At 45.6% G+C, this 22,916-nt stretch overlaps 1 protein-coding gene across 1 annotated transcript in view; it reads left to right on the top strand.

The window, feature by feature from the left end:
* Positions 1 to 10,025: 10,025 nt before the first annotated feature.
* Positions 10,026 to 22,916, top strand: part of LOC126191075 (probable nuclear hormone receptor HR38) — an 80,614-nt gene continuing 67,723 nt past the window's right edge. The window contains exon 1 of the mRNA XM_049931794.1: positions 10,026 to 10,639. Coding sequence (XP_049787751.1) covers positions 10,543 to 10,639 — 97 coding nt within the window. The 5' untranslated portion in view covers positions 10,026 to 10,542. The remainder of the gene's footprint in view (positions 10,640 to 22,916) is intronic.

The following is a 22,916-nucleotide window of genomic DNA, read 5'->3' on the forward strand; positions in this document are numbered from 1 at the left end:
TTTCGTAAACAATCTCCTTTGTAGACGTACAGCATTTCCCCAGTAAGCTACAAATTATCGAACTTTGCTGGCTGCTTTAACTACGATCGAATTTATATGATCATTCCACTTCATAGCCAAAGAAGTCGTTTCGCCCACATATTTGTATGAGTACACTGATTCATTTGTGCTTAACTGATATTGTGTTTTGTGAAATGCATGATTTAACATTTCTGAACGCAAAATGCCATTTTTCAAGCCTTACTCTGCTTTCAAATCCTGTCAAGATCTGACTGAATATTTGTGCAACTTTTTTCAGATAGTACTTCATTACAGATAACTGCAAAACGTTACTATTAATATTGTCTACCACGTCATTAATATGGAACATGGTCAGCAAAGGTTCCAATGCACTTCCTCGAAGAACTCCTGAAGTTATTCCCACATCTGTCGATGACTCTCCATCCAAGATAAAGTGCTGTGCCTTCCCTACAAGAACATTCTCAATCAGTCACCAATTTCTTTTAGTACTCCATACGATCGTAGCATTAACAAGCTTTGGCGTGGAACTTGCTGACATGCACTATCCGTGTGACTGCTCGCGAAGGCCAGTGTCGGTCGATATCAATCAAATACCGCTGCTCGACCTGGTAACAAGACAAGTGTTGTTTAACTTTCGCAAGAGCCCGTTAACGCACTTGATTAGGTATCAGCCGCCCACGGCCGGCTGCGAGGAGATGAATGAACGACAGCTCCGCTTATCAGCCGCTGCGCACGCTACCTATGTGATTCTGCGAATGCTTCAGAAAAGTGTTAGGGACTTGCGTAAGGGAACGATAAGTTTCGAGACTCCCCGATAACTCTCCAAACGCTGCGTCCCTCTCGGCGTACCAGCAAACATGTACGTACTCAGCAGAGCGACAGATAACCGCCCAGCATCCCCAGAAACACGACGACAAGGGACACTTTTGGGCGCTACCGGAAGGGTCGTGTAAAACCCAGCTCGCGCTATTCGTTCACAAGACTCAGAGGGCCATAGACACGGGTTCACAGGTAGATGCCGTGTTTCTTGACTTCCGCAAGGCGTTCGATACAGTTACCCACAGTCGTTTAATGAACAAAGTAAGAGCATGTGGACGATCAGACCAATTGTGTGATTGGATTGAAGAGTTCCTAGACAACAGAACGCAGCATGTTATTCTCAATGGAGAGAAATCTTCCGAAGTAAGAGTGATTTCAGGTGTGCCGCAGGGGAGTGTCATAGGACCGTTGCTATTCACAATATACATAAATGACCTTGTGGATGACATCGGAAGTTCACTGAGGCTTTTTGCAGATGATGCTGTGGTGTATCGAGAGGTTGTAACAATGGAAAATTGTACTGAAATGCAGGAGGATCTGCAGCGAATTGACGCATGGTGCAGGGATTGGCAGTTCAATCTCAATGTAGACAAGTGTAATGTGCTGCGAATACACAGAAAGATAGATCCTTTATCATTTAGCTACAAAATAGTAGGTCAGCAACTGGAAGCAGTTAATACCATAAATTATCTGGGAGTACGCATTAGGAGTGATTTAAAATGGCATGATCATATAAAGTTGGTCGTCGGTAAAGCAGATGCCAGACTGAGATTCATTGGAAGAATCCTAAGGAAATGCAATCCGAAAACAAAGGAAGTAGGTTACAGTACGCTTGTTCTCCCACTGCTTGAATACTGCTCAGCAGTGTGGGATCCGTACCAGATAGAGAAGATCCAACGCAGAGCAGCGCGCTTCGTTACAGGATCATTTAGTAATCGCGAAAGCGTTACGGAGATGATAGATAAACTCCAGTGGAAGACTCTGCAGGAAAGACGCTCAGTAACTCGGTACGGGCTTTTGTTAAAGTTTCGAGAACATACCTTCACCGAAGAGTCAAGCAGTATATTGCTCCCTCCTACGTATATCTCGCGAAGAGACCATGAGGATAAAATCAGAGAGATTAGAGCCCACACAGAAGCATACCGACAATCCTTCTTTCCACGAACAATAGGAGACCGGAATAGAAGGGAGAACCGATAGAGGTACTCAGGGTACCCTCCGCTACACACCGTCAGGTGGCTTGCGGAGTATGGATGTAGATGTAGATGATTCGCGGCGAAAACAAACGTGTCAGAGCTCAAAACTGGTTGCAATGGTCTTACGACGCTTCGACTCTGGTTACATCTTGTTTCCACAGCTTTGCGAGTACGGGCTGTAATACACATAGACTAGCAAGTTTTCTGCCGCCGCCCGTGACAGGTTCGGCGATCGCCGCGTGGTATCCCATCGCTGTGCTGCATACACTACACCCTACTGTTTGGGATGCCATCCATTTACGTCGTGTTCCTATGTTCACACTCCGAAAATGCGTCTATGAAAGTGTTAACGAGTCGTCTTTGTTGACAGTAACTAACTCCGTGGCTGTGCCCTTGGATTATCCGACTTGAAATAACCCTAAGTCTTTTCGTTAGTTGTTATTTCTCAGAACAAAGGTGGGTGAGAAAAGTGGTGAGACCGACAACACTGCGAGCGACCTGGCAACTATATATAGTAGACTGTTGGTTCCAAACCTCGGGATAATTACCTCCTGAGGGGTCAAATGAAATCTTCTGATGAATACAAACTAAACGATTAGGTCTGTTTCAGTCACGGAAGTAAATTATTTTCTAATGATCATTACTATCATCACAATTTTTTAAGACTCTAATATTGATTATATAAGTTATCAATAATTACGTTTCCTCAATTAGTAGTATTAATGCGGTGGAGGTTACGAGTTCCTCACATAGTCCACCCACTACACACACATGTTGTGCTTTGTCCGTACATCGCTGATGATAAAAGTGCGACATATACGTAACAAAACGTAAATATCTGAAGAAAATTTCTTCTCTAAGTTGTAGGTAGTACCTGCAATAGTCCAGAAATGGCTTCGTTACTCGTTTCGAAACAGATACATGAATTACTTAACAGCGCGACACAGCAGTAGCTACATAAGGGCTACTATAGTGTTGCACACGGTAATATTGTTATTGGTGTGGTCAGACACACCGTGTTAAAAGCCCGAAGTCTTACAATTTCCGCCAGTTCAGAAGAAAGGAGTGCAGCGATGAAGTGATTTACGTGCTTACTGTACTTACTGTATGTATATTAACAGCCCGAAGTCTTCCAGTTTCCGCCAGTTCAGAAGAAAGGAGTGCAGCGATGAAGTGATTTACGTGCTTACTGTACTTACTGTATGTATATTAACAGCCCGAAGTCTTCCAATTTCCGCCAGTTCAGAAGAAAGGAGTGCAGCGATGAAGTGATTTACGTGCTTACTGTACTTACTGTATGTATATTAACAGCCCGAAGTCTTCCAATTTCCGCCAGTTCAGAAGAAAGGAGTGCAGCGATGAAGTGATTTACGTGCTTACTGTACTTACTGTATGTATATTAACAGCCCGAAGTCTTCCAATTTCCGCCAGTTCAGAAGAAAGGAGTGCAGCGATGAAGTGATTTACGTGCTTACTGTACTTACTGTATGTATATTAACAGCCCGAAGTCTTCCAATTTCCGCCAGTTCAGAAGAAAGGAGTGCAGCGATGAAGTGATTTACGTGCTTACTGTACTTACTGTATGTAAATCACTTCATCGCTGCACTCCTTTCTTCTGAACTGGCGGAAATTGGAAGACTTCGGGCTGTTAACACGGTGTGTCTGACCACACCAATAACAATATTACCGTGTACAACACTATAGTAGCCCTTATGTAGCTACTGCTGTGTCGCGCTGTTAAGTAATTCGTGTATCTGTTTCGAAACGACTAACGAAGCAATTTCTGGACTACTGCAGGTACTACCTACAACTTAGAGAAGAAACTTTCTCGAGATATTTAGCGTTTGTTACTTATATGTCGCACTTTTATCATCAGCGATGTACGGACAAAGCACAACATGTGTGTGTAGTGGGTGGACTATGTGAGGACCCTATAACTTTCATCGCCAGTGTTCCAAGAAAAGTCTTTCATTCTAGAGTTTAGTTAGGTGCCAAAGTTGGTGAGAATGGATAATGTGGGTGGCGGGGGGAGGGAGGGGCGACAGACGGCAGTGTAGGACACACATTTTAATTGTGGTTGCTTGTGCAGGTCAAGGAAGTGATGCAATGGAGAAAGGAGTAATGCAAGGGAAGTATGTTTTGTGATAAGTGTCTACCCTCACTGTGGATTGTTAGCTTTCTTATCTCAGAAGTAGTTGTTGGTAGCACTTGCAATGCACCATGAATTCCTTCGTCATTTATTCTAACACACACACAGTTTAGTTTGGTGCTACAGTTGGTGATAATGTGGGGGAGGGGGGCAACACACGGCAGGACGGGTGGGGGAGGTCTGGGACTACTGTTCTAGACCGATGTGTTCGCCCCTTTCAGAGGTTCAATCCGAGTTTCATCTCCGTACATCCGTCACGTGATTTCTGAGAGCGCAGTCAGTGAAGTTGTGTTTTTGGGTGCAGTGGAATATAGTGCAACGTTATGCTATCAAGTTTTGTGTTAAACTTGGGGAATCTGCGAGTGTGACCTCCGAAGAGTTGAAACAGTCCCATGGGGAAAATTCCTTATGGAGAGTACAAGTTTTTCGCTGGCACGAATCATTTTTGGACGGCCGAGAACACGTTGAAGATGAACCTCGCTCAGCGAGACATTCAAGTTCAAAAACCGACGAAAACGTCGAACGTGTGCGTGCTCTTGTGAGATCAGACCGAGCGTTTTACAAAGATGTTCTTGAAAGGCTCAGGAAAAAGGTAATCGAGTGAAACCGAACACTGCAGACAAAAAGGATGCTGCATCACGACAACGCCTCATGACGCACGGCCTCTTCCATCACGGAATTTTTGACCTCAAAAGGCTTTCTTATTGACTTCTTGTGACATTTTTCTTCTCCCGGAATTGAAAAATCTCTTACAATGGGACTCTGGAAAACATTCAGAAGAACGTCACCGACATGTGAAGGCGCTACCAGTTGACACTTTTCAGCAGCTGCTACCAAGACTGCGAACAACGACTCTGCCTCTGTGTAGCTGCCGAAGAGATCTACTTTGAAGGGGACAATATTGTAGTTTGGAAAAGACAAAACTTTGTTAGACAAAAAACAGTCTCAGACAAAAAACAGTCTCATTGCTTCTCTGACGCACCTCGTATGTACCTATCAGAAGTTTGGGTTAGGTGAAGCAAATCGGTCCAATGATTCGTTTTCGCAAACCACATCCACGTGTTCACATAATGCACACGCTCCTGGTGTAACAGATGAGTGTTTTCATAACCTCAATTGTCCAGCGACTTCATTTACCCTAGTAAACGCAACCATACTTCATCAGAAAAGACAGTATTTCAGGATCAATCTCTCTATCGTGCACAGACTGAAATAGCTAGTTGCAGTGCTGCTGTCGAGCGATTTCTGAGTTGGTCAGACCCCGAATTACCGTTACTTTGTGCGGTTTCATTTTGAGCGTGTGCACAGCCCTATGACAGACACTACTGACACAACCAGTGCGGAGTGCTCAACGGTGCAAGCATTGGCTCTGACTTCTTTCCGACGCCGCTCCTCAGTCGTCTCGTCCTGATGTGCCGCCCGTCAAAGTCCGTGTAACGGGCCGGGCCGTGTGCAATGATGATACCCCCGCCGCGGTACTAGCTACCCCGCCGTACGCGGGACACACTGTACTTTACACGACTTTCCGATGATTTGAGGTAAGGTGCTCCATAAAAATTCACGCCTTGTACGAGATTATCGGCTGGCCACGCTAAAGAAAATGTGTCGTCTCCAACGAAAGTCTTTCGACAGGCAATGGTTTCAACACCAGTAAATAGTAATGACACAATAGCAAGCCAGATTCCGTAAAAAAAAGTTACTAACGTGACAACTCCCAAAGTTTCACAACGTTCTTCAACGCCACGTCAAAGGGGGGGGGGGGGGGGGGGTCGTGAGGGGGGCTAAGGGGCGCACAGGAACTTACGCTACTTTTCGTGCACTCTGTCTTTTTCTCTGAATGAAATTTATTACGCCGATAAAAAAAGTTACTTCATCTGCTAGGCAGAACAACAAAATAGCTACTAAGTAACCGAAGCGATCAGTACGGAGAGACAATTTCTACAGCTCCAAACATCAATTTTCGACTAAAAATAAGCAACCAGTAGAGTAAAGGCAGAGATTTGCTTATACCTACCACCGAACTCTAGGCCAATTTTGTATCATTTTGCATTCTGCGTAAAATGCCAACTTGCAGACAAGCTATTATTCCAGTCATGTATTAGAAGATTTTCTAAATCTGACATGTGCCACATCATCAGAATACATCATTTATTATATGCTGAACAACAGACGAAACCTTTACATTAAAAAATTTGAAACTGCAATTTTAAAGTCTGTCAAATGAAGACTTTTTTCTAACGCGTCTTAGTGTTTCTTTACAATCCCCAGTACGGATTCCCGACCCAGCACAATTACGCCGATGCACATAAATTACAGCGTCAACTCTGAAGACAGCGACAGCATATTAGCAAAACAAACTGTTACCGTTTTTCCTGATAGGGATATTTATTCTATTACTTCATATATATTTTTCTACGTAGAGAAGGTGAAATGGGAAGTGTGAGTATCGCAACATATGTGATCTCACCTAAGCACTACTCACCTGAGCAACACTCAGTCAAACTAAATGACGAGACACTTTGCAAAGCAAAACTAAAATCACGCTCTTTCAATATACGCTGGGCAGTGACACATTTATATTTCGACATTAAAAAATTCATATCTTTGGAAGTATATGGTTTCAAATACGTTGTTCGATTATTATACTGGACCTTGGTCAGCTGATATTGCAGCTGTTACTGTGACGGCGCCCCGACACATGCACAGACCTGCTTCGGTATTGATCTCTTCCAGCTGCGCGGCTAGAATGCAGCTGTATGGGGAAGCTTCTCTCTAAATTTTCTCCTGTGTGTGTACCGCCATGCCACAACTACTCAAGCGAATAGATGGAAAGTGATGGCTGTAAGATGCTGCCTGTTAACCATATTACGGCATTTTAGACGTTTGCGCGCGCACACAGACACACACACACACACACACACACACATACACACACACACACACACATCCGCACACGTAGATTCATGATGAATACCAGTAAGTGAAGATTGTCGAAGGAGACCACAACAATAAGCCACAAATACTTTTGAAAAGATTTTATTTTATTGCCCTACCGTTTCGAAGAGCTATGCCCATCTCCCGATGGCTACATTTACTTCTGTGGCACAGGCCTTGTGAATGTCTTCAGTGACACTGTAATTGCTGTAAGTCTGCATAATCTATTCACTTACCGTGCTCCAAAACAATCTTTCTACATTTATAGAATATGTATTAGTCATTTAACCGATTTTGATCTGAAGTTTCACAACGTTATAAGTATTGAGTCTCACAGCGGCACAACACGACACAGATGAATTTTTGAACAGATTGATCAAAAATTGTTTTTGTAGGCGGTTGGGTTTCATTCATCTAATTTTATTGCAGATTAAAAAAAAAAGTTATACGAATGGCCTGCATGTAGCGATGTTTTCACAGAGAAAATGTACGTCATTGATAAACCTACGGAGACGCTCCAAAACATAGCGAGTTGTCGTGATGTGATATACAGAACACGCAAAATACTAAACTTCCGCGTGAAACATCCACTGCTCAGAGTCAATGCAGCAGTCTGGAAAATTGGGTACGCGAGAAAACAGACCCTCTTCTTTAGGATTTCTTGCTGATCACATTTAATTTAACAAGAGCCAGGGCGTTCAATTAAAATCTGTAGGACTTTTTTAAACTAATAGCGCACGTATCGTATCACTACATCCGACAAGTTTTTGCCATACTAACGGTACAGACAGATACCTCCGCCAAGCTTACACAGCTTAACATCTACGCAGCAAAATGTTCCACTCACAAGTGCCGCGATGGGCAAACTTGGCCTTTCACCAAGTGAGCGATAGCTGGCAAAACACAAAAGCAACTTGCACATTTCACAAATGTCCGTTAACTGTTAACTGCTACGCCTGTGCTACATTTCGAATGTACGCTGATGAGTTGCCCAACTTTTATTCTGACTTCCTGTGGACGTTTGCAGTCCCGTTGGAAAGTAACCTTCAACTGCTCGTCTCTGCGAGGTGCTCACTGTCCAATTGCGACATACCGCACAGATACTGAATTGGGACTGCAAACGGAACCCAAAGTCAGGAATATCCTGCAGTGACGTCTTTTAACGCAAACACGAAAAAAACATGGCAGCTAGTACAGAATACAGATGGCATTGTTCTAAATGTTTTAAGTGTAGTGTTCGTACGAAATGTAGCGGATGAAAGCAGACTCCATGCGCTATGAAGCTGCTTCATGGGCTTAATTTCTCATCAGGTGTCGGTAACTACTGTGCCAATGTATTTTCCTAGGATTGTTACAAGGCAGGAATTGTTTTTCCCTTATAGTCATTTTGCAATGGATATTTTCATATATCCATGGGACACAGTCTCTGAGAAAAAGTCCGGATTCCGACTTGTGGTCTCCTGGAATACGAAATACAATTATTTATTTATCTTTTCTCTCTGCCAGGGATCACCTGCAAAAAAACAAGTAGTCACTGATGACTCACTGCACATACAGTTCACAAATATCGGTACAATTTTTTTTTAACTAACATAGGGATCGAGAAGTTTGCTGTAATAGCAGTGAGGGCATTTGTGCGCAATATTCTAACGGAAAGGGCAACGCTATTCTTCTGTGATGAATAACAGAAGTGTACGGCAAAGATAAACTAGTTTGATTTGAAAATCTATAAATATAGCGCATCGTTTCTCTATTTTTTTTTCTCTTGTGTGCGAGTCTTATCAAAATTTGAACCTATAGAAGAGTGCGCACCTTTCAGTTAGTATATGTTGTAGTCACTTTTAAATTGGCCCACGGCATTGCCCTAAAATTCCGTGACGTCGTATAAGTGCAAAGGTGCCAGGTTCTGTGTATCTAGAAGCTTGAACAGAAACCTGCACCAAAATAGCAAATCGCTGCCTCAGACTACATCTCATTTTCATACGCTAAGAATATCAATATGTGCACAAATATAAAAAAAAAAATAAGCGGAAATAGCTGTGTAGTGGAGATGTGGCAGTTTAATCTGTCTATTTACTGTCTCCGTAAGACCAAACTAAGCAACTCTCAACAAACATTCCGCAGGCACTCCCGTCGCATGCAGCAACACTTACACAACGATACAGTTACATCCATACATCCAGGAATGCAGTTTTCGCATATATTTTTTGCGAACAAACAGACACACTGACAAGCATGCAAACATCCATACGCGGACAAATGTCACAATCACACTGTTTGCCTAAGCAAATACACAAGACAACACTTGAGGAACCACACGAGTGACAACTGTTTTTTACATTTTCACGGCAATATCCGCCGTGCACTCTCTCGTTTCTAATCCGCAGCGCAGGACAGCGTCACGACGCTGACTTGGCGCCTCTCGTTCCCGGACGGAAATGACGGCGGTACCGCGAGCCATAAATTGAGAAAAATCACAGCCGCTACTAAGCAATTTGAGCGTCGTTTAGTACCCATTGGGATAGTACGGCAGGGAGTGCCCCTTTTCCCGCGCGCTAACGCAAGCCGCGGCCAGCTCCCGCTATCGACCGCATCCGTCTGTCCTCCGCCCGGCCAGATGGTGGGGGCTGGGCAGTGGAGGGGGCAGGTGGGCGGCGCGGGCTCCCGGGGTGGGGACCGCCCCTCCACCGAGCGCGCGCTCTCTGTCTGGTCTGACGTCACTGCAGTGACGCTGCCGTGATGACGGCGCGGCCGGCCAATAGCGGCGCCGCTTCGATCCCTCAGCTGCTACGGCTCACTTCCCCGCCGGCCGTTACGTCACACAGCGTCTGACGTCACGGGCCGGTCTCTGAAGGCGGTGTTTTATAATAGGGTTAGAGGGCCGGTGCGAGAGCCAGTCTCGTGCGATACTTGTCACGGTGCGGACGCGCGCTGCCGTACAGCGGTGCACCCACAGAGGGACACAGTTACTAGCCAGCCGCGCCGCAACTGGACAGTCAGCCACGGCGGATCGCACCGGCAGTGAGTGAGAGGCGAACGCGACGCGACAGGCAGAGTGCAGCGTGCTGGAGCAGTCGGAACAGCAGCAGTCTCCACAGCCGCCGTCTCCGCCCCCACGAGCGTCTCCGCCCCCGGCGCCTACGCCGCCGCCGCCGCCCCCGGAGCCGACTTCGCCGTCGCCGCCAGGTGGGTGGTGAGCCGCCTTGCCGCCGGTTCGCGGCGGCGCGACCTGCCCCGACAGTGAAAGTGCTGTGACAGAAACACCACCCCTCAGACCTCCCAGCCCAGCCAGAAACACACAAACGTAGCCGTTGCGGCCTATGCCGGTTCTGTCCTATGTCGGATAACGCTACCACGTACTGTTCCGTGCGACAGTGCCCGGGGTGTGGGGGGATATCTCGGTCAGGATGATGCTCGGAAGACATGCGAACGACAACGTGCTCCCACCACAGCAAATGCTACGACAGCAACAACAACAGTCAGCAAGGTGTCCACGACATCAACGCTGCAGCGTTCTTTAGTAAGTCTGGCCCATGTACAGAAATGGTTTTTGTTTTGCTCTCTCTGTCTGTCTCTCTCTCTGTCTTTGCTTGCTGAGTGAGAAAAGGAAACACTAACATACACCTGTGCACTGACCACTCCCGTTTCACGTCCAGAGCACCTTGTGCTAACTAACAAACACACCCAGCATGAACAGGGCCGAGAATCCGGTGTATCACAACACGAGCTCACTGCTGCTAAAATGTCAGTAAATCCGCTTTAACCGCACGTATGCCTCTCAGATTGGGCTGTAAATATTACTTTATTAAGAGGTGTAGACGATAAAGGAGGTTTTTGTTTGGGACTATCGTTTATTGATCATTCGTCGAGTGTGCCGACACTGTCACCGAGTGGATTCATTCGGAGCTGTTTTTTGAGCGATTAGAAAGTGCCTGTTCTCGGCTCGGAGGCCAGAAGTGTACTGCAGCTGGGCAGACGCCGCCCGCCGCCAGCCTTAACGGTACAGTGGCGACGCCGCGCGGAGAGAAAGTGTAGTGGACCGTGCTGGTGTCGGTGGTGGTGGCAGTGCCGGTCTGGTGATGGTGGAGGAGGAGCGACAGAACCGGTACCACACGCCCGGCCGGCGCCAAGAAAAGCTGTCGCGCCGCCCGCCCTCCGGATGACTGACGACCGTCTTGACTGAAGGGGACCCACCAAACGAATTGTTTCGCCGGCCAACAAAAACCGCTTGGCGATCTCAATCGTCCGCTGCCGGTGTTACCGAAACTTTTTTTCGACCCGTGGGCTTCCTGTCCGCTCGCTCCGGCACGCCGACGGCCGCCTCGTGTTTATAAATACGCCGGCGCATTTTCGTTTCCCGTGCGTTATTTTCCGCGCGACGCTGGCCGAACGCAGCGTGTCCTCACGTGGCCCGGCTGTGACGCGCTGCCGCTGACGTAACCCCGACGCTCCATCTTCCCCTGCCGCCTCCTCTTTTTTTTCGCCGCAGGCGCCGCGAACACTTTACGGGAGATCCCGTAATTGCTTGCGTCACTCGTGACGTCAATCCACGCCCATGCGCCACGTGACGTCATGCGGGCGCATCAGGGAATTGATCCGGCGGGGTGACGTCATTGCGGGCTATCTCAGTCTTCCCGTGCGCGTCTCTCTCGCACAACCGCATTCTGTCTTTATCTCGCTCGGTAACGCGACCGCAGCGCTTCCCAGCGGCAGCTGCCGAAAGCTCAGCCTTCGCCACTGCCGATACGCGCTAACCTGTGAGCAGCCTTCCACGTAAACTAATCCGTGTTTCTTTCAGGCAGAAAATTAGCGATCGCATCAATCTAATCCATGTTTGTTCCGTAATACATCATAATTTTAATAATACGTCAAAAATAACCCCTGACAATGCTTCCCGTCTATCTGTGCTAGTATTGTCAGGAAGAGATGTATAACCGGCTTGCTAGGGCCAGTTGTCTCTACACAGAGTGTTGCAACCGAGGGAAAAAGTTACGTGAAGAAACGGTAAAAGGGATGTCAGTAGAAAGCACCGGCACAGAAATCCCTCGCACTTGGTAACGAAGAAAATCAGTCTGAACGGCAGGTGCTGTCAGGAGAATAAGTTTTTCTCCCGTGGCTTGTTGCCTCCCAGTGAAACTCAGGCAACGCCCCCTGCCCCCACCTTCGATGCGAGTTCAGTGACGCTCAAATCGAGTGACGTCACCACCCGGTTGCAGTCGGTCCCGCTAGGTGGCAGCAGCGGACGCCGTGGAGATAACACCCCGTTATTGGATCAAGAAACCTCACTTCGGGATTATGGTCACCCCGAAGAGATTCGCAAGAGCAAAAAAGTGACTGCAAACTGACTCTTGTGGCCTCAGCTCTCGCATGCTGGTGGTGAATCCTTTGGAGTAAACAACAGCGCTAACAACAGTTATGTATGCTGTTATGGAAAGACCATTCGATTTCAATCCGCCGGATAGTTCGTCACGCCGAAAGAGAGTGTAGGTCATGTCAGTTAATTGTTATTTAATGATTCAGAAATCATTTGAGTAAAGCGACATCGGATGGCAACTAATGCAACATGCAGGAAGTTAACATTCTAGCTCCTGGTGTGTTAGCATTACGATTTCTAAAATGCATTTATATTTCAACACAGTACTTAAGAAAACTTTGGCTTTTAGGAAGTTGTCGAGTGTACGGCTCCTTCTGTCTGAACGAATATGTTGCTTCTTGTCTTCGTTTTGCTTATATTACTCAAGCCACTCAGAACTGAATAAATCACAAAAAATTGCGGTAATACGCGAGCGTTGAATAGATCAGGCTTTTTTGATTATTCTGTGTACGAAATGAATGACACTGAACGATACAAAATATCGTTTTATAGGTCTTCCGTTTAACTGTGACTTTTAATTCCAGACATCTTTGCGAATTTTTTAAGTTCCGCTTTAACGACATTCACATTTACCTCTCTGGGCTGATGTAATCTCTGCAACTTGTCGAGTGAACGTTCTTTTACGTATGACTGAAAGCGTACATCTGGTGCGAATTTCTGAAAGTGGAAGCAGAAAAAATTAGTCATTATTGCAGCCTCTGTTTAGTTCGCGTAATTTTGTCGTACGTGACGAGACTTTGGTTTCGTCGCATTACTACCAGCAATTTCACCTCCTGCGTGTTCTGCTTATAGTCCTGTTTGCCCTCCAGGCAGAATCATCTTGTTTGGCACAATCCGCCCATTTCCATTCGCTATAGCTACTATGTCTCATTGCTATCTATCGACGTAGTCATGATTTAGCCCTCGGTTACATTTTCAATTGAGAGACACGTTTGTATTTAGCTTCTGGACTAATCCACCGTCAAATGCAGTGGATAGGTGTTCGCTGCTTGCCTGTGTTTCGCTACTGCGTTGCGCCCTTGTAGACCCAACGTCTGCACAGTTGGTATCAACATAGCTACGTCTATACTTCGCAGACCATTTTACGGTGTGTGGCGGAAGGTAACTCTTGTACCATCACTGCCCCCATTCCCGTCCCATTCACGAATGGAGCGTGGAAATAAAAACTGTCGATACACTTCCGTATGAGTTCTAATTTCTCCGACGTTTTCGTTGTGGTCATTTCGCCAGACATTGTCGACTCTTTTTCGAACGTACGCTCTCGAAACTTCGGCGTAACTTTATCCGTCATACATAAAGCTTCTCTTGCAGTGACTCACACTGGAGTCTGTTGTGCATCTCCGCAACGGTCTTGCGCTTTTAAATGACCCCACGACGAAACGTAACGCTCCTCTTAGGATCTTCTCTACTTTTCTGTTAAACCGATTCGGCAAGGGCTCAGACTAATGAAAAGTACTCAAGAACCGGTCGAACAAGATTCTTGTACGCCACTACTTTCGCGGATGAATTTCATTTCCTTGAGATTCTTCTCATGATACTCAGTTTGACATCTGCTTTTCCTACAACTGGTATGTGGTTTTTCCACTTTAGGTCGCCTGAGCGGTTGCTCCTAAGAGTTTTACTTGGTTCAAATGGCTCTGAGCACTATGAAACTTAACTTCTGAGGTCATCACTCGCCTAGAACCTAGGACTACTTAAACCTAACTAACCTAAGGACAGCACACACATCCATGCCCGAGGCAGGATTCGAACCTGCGACCGGGATCGGTCGCTCGGTTCCAGACTGTAGCGCCTAGAACCGCACGGCCACTCCCGCCGGCAACAGTTTTACTGTCTTCACTGTTTCCAGTGGAACAGTAACGTATCAATGCGCCTGTTGACGCACAATACGTTATGTTTATTTACGTTCAGGGATAACTGCCAGTCCTGCGCGACGTCTGCGGGTCGTACCTCGCAGCTCAGTGCGTCGCATGCTATTTCACTTACGTTGTGTCCCTTTGCTGAATGACTGTTAGCAGTTTTTTTCCAGTTTGTGTACGCATAAGGTAGATGTCGGAATAACACCTTTTCGCACCGACTCCTTTCCGACACGCCGGCCGGAGTGGCCGTGCGGTTAAAGGCGCTGCAGTCTGGAACCGCAAGACCGTTACGGTCGCAGGTTCGAATCCTGCCTCGGGCATGGATGTTTGTGATGTCCTTAGGTTAGTTAGGTTTAACTAGTTCTAAGTTCTAGGGGACTAATGACCTCAGAAGTTGAGTCCCATAGTGCTCAGAACCATTTGAATTTTGAACTTTCCGACACGCTCATGTACTCCCTCTGTACTGACCTGATCTTCCTTTCTTCTGAACTAGCGTGTTGCCAACAAGTCTGACAGAATGGTGTACAAAAATTGAACGTGACTGTGAGGCAGTAGTGTTTGTCGCACGGAAACGACGTACACGGCTGTGACAGGGAGGCAACGGGCAGATTTCCGACGTGGAAATTAATTGGGCTCGGCTGACGGCTGTCCAGACACCGCTGCAGATACGCCTGGAGACGGCAGGTCCTGTTCTTGCGTCCCCCTCCGACATTAATCACCGTGGAATAGCTTTCTGGCGACTCGTTTTCCCGCACTCTTTCTGCGCATTAATTACGCCGCGCGCTGCAGTGTGAGACGCCCCGCTGCCGCTGCACGGAGGCTGGCGGGCGCAGCGTTTTTACTGAGGCTCCGATACGACGGCGGCCGCGTGGCGACACACATTAAAAAGCCACGTGCGGGCATTACTCCGCTTTTACGCGAGCCGCAGCCACTGTTCCGCGCTGCGAATAAAAGGCGCGCGCTTATTTCGAGGCCCGTAAAGTGTGTCTGCGCAAGTGGGTCCGTACCACGGCTCTGCGGACACACACCAGAGTCGCTGAAACCAGCTTTCGCTTTTCTCTGGATTTCCTACAGTCCAGCCACAAATGTCGGGAAGCCTCAATGCTGATTTTTTCTCAAATCAGAGATTTGACAATATCCTTTAAATGCTCAGAAACGTGAAATCGTGTCGCTCTCAAAACGAAAACACATAGTGTACTTTGACTACAAAGTCACTGAATCACAAGTCTACATCTACATGATTACTCTGCAATTCACATTTAAGTGCTTGGCAGAGGGTTCATCGAACCACAATCATACTATCTCTCTACCATTCCACACCCGAACAGCGCGAGGGAAAAACGAACACCTAAATCTTTCTGTTCGAGCTCTGATTTCTCTTATTTTATTTTGATGATCATTCCTATCTATGTAGGTTGGGCTCAAAAAAAATATTTTCGCTTTCGGAAGAGAAAGTTGGTGACTGAAATTTCGTAAATAGATGTCGCCACGACGAAAAACGTCTTTGCTTTAATGACTTACAACCCAACTCGCATATCATATCTGCCACACTGTCTCCCCTATTACGTGATAACACACAACGAGCTGCCCTTTTTTGCACCCTTTCGATGTCCTCCGTCAATCCCACCTGGTAAGGATCCCACACCGCGCAGCAATATTCTAACAGAGGATGAACGAACGAATGTAGTGTAAGCTTGGACTTGTTGCATCTTCTAAGTGTCCTGCCAATGAAACGCAACCTTTGGCTCGCCTTCCCCACACCATATAGCAATCTTTTCTAAATCGCTTTGCAGCTGATACTGGTCTTCGGATGACCTTACTAGACGGTAAATTACAGCATCATCTGCGAACAACCTAAGAGAACTGGTCAGATTGTCACCCAGGTCATTTATACAGATCAGGAACAGCAGAGGTCCCAGGACGCTTCCCTGGGGAACACCTGATATCACTTCAGTTTTACTCCATGATTTGCCGTCTATTACTACGAACTGCGACCTTCCCGACAGGAAATCACGAATCCAGTCGCACAACTGAGACGATACCCCATAGGCCCGCAGCTTGATTAGAAGTCGCTTTTGTGGAAATCTAGAAATACGGAATCAACTTGAGATCCCCTGTCGATAGCGGCCATTACTGTCTGGAATCGGTCATCTCATACAAATACCTGGTTATAATATGTGTAGCGATATTAAGTGAACAGTCACATAATACTGTTGTACTGTAGTGAACGCGTACGAAATAGGACTAACATGGGGTAATATTATATAAAGGAGAGGTGGGTAGCACGAATGGTCTCAAGCTGGTTTCACGCATGAAAGAGTGTCACGGACGTATTGAAGAACCTGACTTGGCAAACGGTTGAAGAACACGCAAACTATCCCGAGAAAACTTAAAAAGTTTCAATTAATAACAATGAGCACAAAGGCGTTTAAGCAGTTATCTTTTACCACGCTCCATACGTGAATGGGACGGAAAGAAGCCGTAATAACTGATACAGTGGGAAGTGCCCTCTGAGATGAACTTCACACTGGTCTCGACATTGCAGATGTGGATGTAGAATCTCGCGAGCCTCGGCAAGCAATAACCGACACGCAAAGGCTATAAATTCGACAGTAAGCAGAACGGAAACTCCGGCTGCCCCTGTACGAACGGGGTCCTCCCTTCCGCAGTCTTCAGGATGGTGTACTCATGGTCTGAATAGCGGTCGCTTCCTGACTCGCCTCAGCAGCGGAAATGTATGAGACTCTGCCCTCGATCGCTTAAAGAAGGTGATTACACGGATCGTTGCTAGAATTTAGCCACGGCTCATCTTTGGGTGGCGCGCCTGTCACACGTCGTGCTCAGTGTATCACTCAGCTGACTGCATCACAAGAATTCTCCGCAACAGCCAGTAGTTAAAATTTTTTTCGGTACTTCAGAATAAAATGGTTAAAATTTTATTCGTGGCTGTCGGTCAGCAACTGTGAAGCTCGTTTAAAGAACAGAAATAATCATTCGTCAGCTGCAGCAGTTTAATAACAAAATTTGTGCTGCTGACGGCTGGTTATTTCTATTCTTCAAATAAAATTGTTAAATATAAGTTCCGTCGAAATAAATACAAGCACAGTGAACGAAGACTGGAACAGAAATTAAACACGCCGCAGTCGCATGTTTCACATCTTGATGGAAAAAAAAACACTATTTACACGTTCTAGACTATTTATCATTGGGCTTTCTCGATCTCGGACGTTTTAGGAGTTGGTTGGTTCCCTGCTGGCTTTCAAAATTTGTCGTAGTTCCCTCTTGATAAAACTAACACAATGGTTTAGCCTACTTAAGTGTCAACTTCTCGTATAACCTGTGTTGTGCGTATTTCTCCATTTTCTCATTACCGTATACTGTATACCGACCCTGGCCAGCTACGCAGAATTATCTGAATGGGCGCCTTAAATTGATATCAGTATTACATCCAATAGAATCAAAATCGTTCGACCAGTATACTCACTAGGCGCAAAAGTACAGAAAGATCAACACATTTCGGCTCATAATTTCTGTGAAATACGGAAAAGCCAAATCTTCTTCGTAAATATACTTGTCAAGTTTGCTGGAGTGGAGAACAGGAAAGGTGCGATTATTCCTCGATATTGCCAAGGAATATGGCGATCGTTGAAGAAATTCAGTTCAGATTGCCGTGTAGTTACGAGGAATTAGCTCGACTTTCGGATTAGCAAACGCGTTAATTGACTGAAGTAACTGTAACTGAAATCTCTGCAAAGAAACAGCCGCAGTATCAATGAGAGGATTCAAAGGTACGAGCAAGGCGATAACCAGTGAGAAATGATGTATGCGGGCTAACTTAGTTATACAGTTAACGAAATTACGTTCTCCGAGTAACTTTATCGAACTCCATAATCTTTTTACTAGCTGCTTCTTACTTTGTTCGAGATATCTCTGAAAAAATTAAGAAGCTCAGATGACGAGTGATACTGCACCATTCTGGTACACAATCGTTCTTTACGTTACTGCTTCGGTCACCAGCTGAGCGTGACGAATTAACGCAACATCTCTCCGGTTGTGCGGTTACTTGTCTTCTGGAGAAACAACGTCACGGAAGAGAAACTCGCTTCTCCTCGGGTATCGATATTTATCGACCGGCTGCCGCCACTAAGTAATATTCTGGAACACCTGTTTCGCGAAAGCTGATTTCTTTCGCTCGCGCGCGTACAGAGTTTCGTAACTAGCGTTGCGTTTACGGCGCCGAAAGCGAACCACCACAGGCTTGCGGCCTCAAACCTCAGACTCCGGGCCGCGGCGCGGTTAACTGTTGCGAAGGAGACCCGCACTGTGTCGGAGCTCTCCACCGGTCTGCGCGCTGCCCTGAGCACGGAACCGACCCCCACACGGCACCTGTACGCCAATATAAACAGTCAGATGAATTTTCATCCCATCGTTTGATCTGAACGACTGCTTTTGTCGTCTAATGTACGCAGATCTGCTAAAAAAAGAACACAGGTATCAAAGAAATGACAAGAAGTATTAAAAAATTCAAAAACCATTAAAATGGTGACAGCAGTTTTAGATAACAGGTATTGTAAGCAGTTACTACCCTGTTCTGGTCTAATGAGAAAAAACAGTAATTGTTTATCAAGTTGTTCCCACAACGCTGAGACGTTTCAGAACACTACACTATTACTGGGCAGAAAACGTTATTCGTGATTTTGAGTAGGGCCTATAAATTTTGTATCCTTATGCTCACAACAGAGTAACAGAAGACAACACGTGTAACACAGTATTTACAAAGAGTTGCGTCCATAGCTGAATAGGTGACTTTACTTACAGCACTTTTTTTCTTAAAAATCTCTCACACTTAATTTTTCAAATGCGTAAAAATCTATGATAAGTAATTCCAAAATATTCCCAGCTGGGAATTCATTTGCCTCACTCCCAGATTCCTTGGCTATTTGGCTGAGAAAAGGCTCCCTTGCTGTCGTAAGCACGGAATTCAAAAAAGGAATAAATAAATAAAAACATAAATAAAAAATGAAAACCTGAAAATGTACTTCTTTGGTGTATTTTGTATTAGGCCAGTAGCGAAAGCGCCTAGTGCCGCTATGATATTTAACTTTATTCAGTGAAATGTAGAAATATTATTGAAATCTAGAAGAAATTTCATGACTGCGCTGTGAATAACGGGATTCGACTAATTCTGTCAATGGAGTAATGACGGGTGACAGCACTCTAAAAAGAAAATGAAAGTAATATTTTAGACGGCACAAGGCACGTCCACTGTAATTGTTCTTTTACCACTCCAGCCTTTCATTACTCTTGTCACTTCAGTCACATCTAATTCGATGTTACATGTAAGCTGTAATTAGCATAGTTCTGTACATAATGCTGCAGTTAAAAATTGTGGGTAGAGAGGTCACGATCGATGTATAAAACTATTTACCAAAGTTTCGTCCCCGTCTGCGGCAGACGTCGTCAGAGTAAGGACAGGCAACTGAGGCGAAAGTGTAGCAAATAGTTTTATACATCGACCACGGGCTCTCAGTCCGCAAAGTTAGACGGAAGTTAACACCATCCGTGAAAGTCTTCGTGGTAGTATTTGCACATAATGCCAACTTCCACAATGAAGTATATAATACGTAGTTCTACATCCATATCCATGCTGTGCGCGTGGCACAGGTACTTCCCATGATACCAGCTATTTGATACACAAGAATGTTGAAAACTAGGTGGGCTGATAAGGTAAGGAATGAGGAGGTTCTCCGCAGAATCGGCGAAGAAAGAAACATATGGAAAACACTGACACGAAGAAGAGACAGGATGATAGGATATGTGTTAAGACGTCAGGGAAATAGGGTAAGGTAAGGAGGGTAATTTCGTAGTATTTTCAAAAAATGTATTGTTTTATTAGAGCAAAATAACGAAAAATTTAGCAATTACTTTTATTACGTAATTACGTGTGCGAGGCACACTTTATAAACATATTAATATATTGTTATTATTGGCACTGTTGGTAACTGTACATAACCTTGAAGCATACACAGGAAGGTAATTTTGCAATAGGTAAAGTTATTCTGTAGTAGCGGAAAGGTAACTTCGCAACACAAAGTTTCATTCATCCTACTGCACCAATCCTCATTTTCAGAACTTGAATGTTCACAACAGTGGTACAGATCTAGACAGCTTCCTTAGTCGGTTGTTTTTGGCAGCTTTCGCGGCAGGGTATGAAGCAAAAAGAGCATTGTGTTTCTATCTTCACGTCAGTTATGTGTGTGAAATACTTGTCTCCAATAATATTTGCTACAAATGTCTTGCAGAAAATTGTAGAACTTATATGAGAGGAACGTTGAGAGTCAACCAAGTGAGTAACCCAAAATGGAGTCCGATTATAACGCTAACTGTTGAATTCCTAAGGTCCCTGTCGTCACATATTTCACAAAATAAATAAACCAAATTACTTATGTATCACTATAAGTCTCACAGTGACCTACCGTATATAATTTTAAAAAAACATTTCTCGCTCGTTGAAACACACGACTATAACTTGTTTAAGCAGCGCATGCGGGAGATCGAAGCTGTAGTGCTACTCGAGAATAGAGAGCCTGTATAGGGAGAGAGGGGCCAACCGGACGATACGGCGGCCATTTTTCTGCCAAACTGCGGGCGGGACTTTTGAATGGCCAGTAGTGGAGTAGTGGAGTACACACTCACCGAAACAACAGCACAAGACAATATGGCGAAATCATTCGTTAAATGTCTTTGTTTATAAGAATAATGTGTTATAATAATTTTCACACAGCCAATTTACAGGTCTGTTTTCAAATTTAACTATGTATATTTCAAGTTGTTTTGTATGTAGTAAAAAGCAAAACCGACTTACTTCGCATAAATTAGAGTACTTGGTTGGTTTCCACAAGGCTCCTGTTTGATTTATGTCAGCCCTGTTGAAAGCGACTGCCCACTGCTTTCGTCTTTCTTCATTGCGTGGAAATGCTAACATGCGAAATCCACCTTCGCCTCTATTGGAACAAACAAATGCCGCACAACCTGGCATCGTTTACGAACGTCTGCAGAACGAATTACAGATGTCAAAAACAATACTGTACAATTACTAACGTGTTTACTTCAAACATGTAGGCCTACCGACTTCATCACAAAACGCTTCATTATTTCAACTCGTATTTAAGATCGCAAACGCTAATTACGTACTAAAAACGATATACAACTAAATCGAATATGCATGCACAACGCATAACAAGTTTCTCAATAATTCAAATACCTTTTAATCGTTAACAAAAGGCCTCTGAACTTCATTTCAACTCAAAAGCACGGCGAACATAGGAAGCGCGAGAGACGTTTGGCGCCATTTTTTCTGCCAAAGCTAGTCAACCAATCACGGGCAACTTCACCTATGGCTACTCTCTCTGTATACAGGCTCTCTACTCGAGAAGACATTGTCATGCCATCTGTTGACAAAACCACGAAACACTGCACTGAATGGGATCATCGCAGCTATAACAAAATACTACAAAATTACGTATAGTGCGAAATTACCTCACCTTACTGTAACTTGCATTTGAGTTGCGGAGCTGCATTCGCTGTGTGTTTTATTTCACGAATGAAAAGCTACAGCTTTAAAAAACCAGCAAGTAAAAAAAACAACAAACTCTGTGGAACTTCATTAAGAAGTTGGGCGAAAGCTCGAAACACAGTTCGACGAAATGAAGTAATAAAAGATGATGGGTGACGATGCTTTTTTTTCAGTTGTAACTGCAGTGATCAGCTAGCATTATTACGGTAGAAAAAAAATAATTGAAGAGCACTGTGCAAAGCGAAAGAAACTACCGTCCGGCTAGGCCACTGTGGGCCCTAGAGTCTCACCACTGTTTCACTTTCTTCCTCCCCTCCCCCCTCCCCCTCTTTTCGTGCGGCGCCGGCGTCTCCGAAAGTGGCAGACGGCGTGTCCGCGGCTGGGCCGGGCTGAATGAATATGCAGATGAGCCGCGGCACGGGGCGGTCCATTATTCATGGCGGGGCTGGCGAGCGTCAACCCCGATCACCTTGGGCACCGCAGCAGCCGACGTCGCCTCATCCGCTATTGCGCTGTTTCTTCGCGGGGCGCCTGCCTCCTCTCACAAGGCGCCGACACACATCGACGTGCTGCAAGAATGCGGCGCCCCCGAGAGCCCCGGGTCAGTGACAGGGTGCCGAATCTACGGAGCACGCAGAGTTGCCCAACACATTCGCACCTTAGATACCGGCTCAATTTTTACAGCAGAGCTTTCCGCCCACTATTAGCCATCCAAGTACGTACAACGACATAGGGTTCTCAATCGTGTGTTATGTTCCGATTCATTTAGTGCCCTCCGGAGCTTCTGTGCGCTGTACCCCTTAGTACAACGAGTCCAACAATGCCTCCACTCGCCCGCTCATGATGGAGCCAACGTGATGTTCACGAGGGTCCCGAGTCACGTCGGAATGTCGAGGAATGAAGCTACCGATGCTGCTGCTAAGGCTGCAGTCCGACTGTCTAGGCCTTTTAACTATTCTGCACCTTCTGTGTTGCCGCACCTAGAAAC

This window comes from Schistocerca cancellata, chromosome 6, assembly GCF_023864275.1.
Source record: "Schistocerca cancellata isolate TAMUIC-IGC-003103 chromosome 6, iqSchCanc2.1, whole genome shotgun sequence".
In the NCBI taxonomy this organism is placed as follows: domain Eukaryota; kingdom Metazoa; phylum Arthropoda; class Insecta; order Orthoptera; family Acrididae; genus Schistocerca; species Schistocerca cancellata.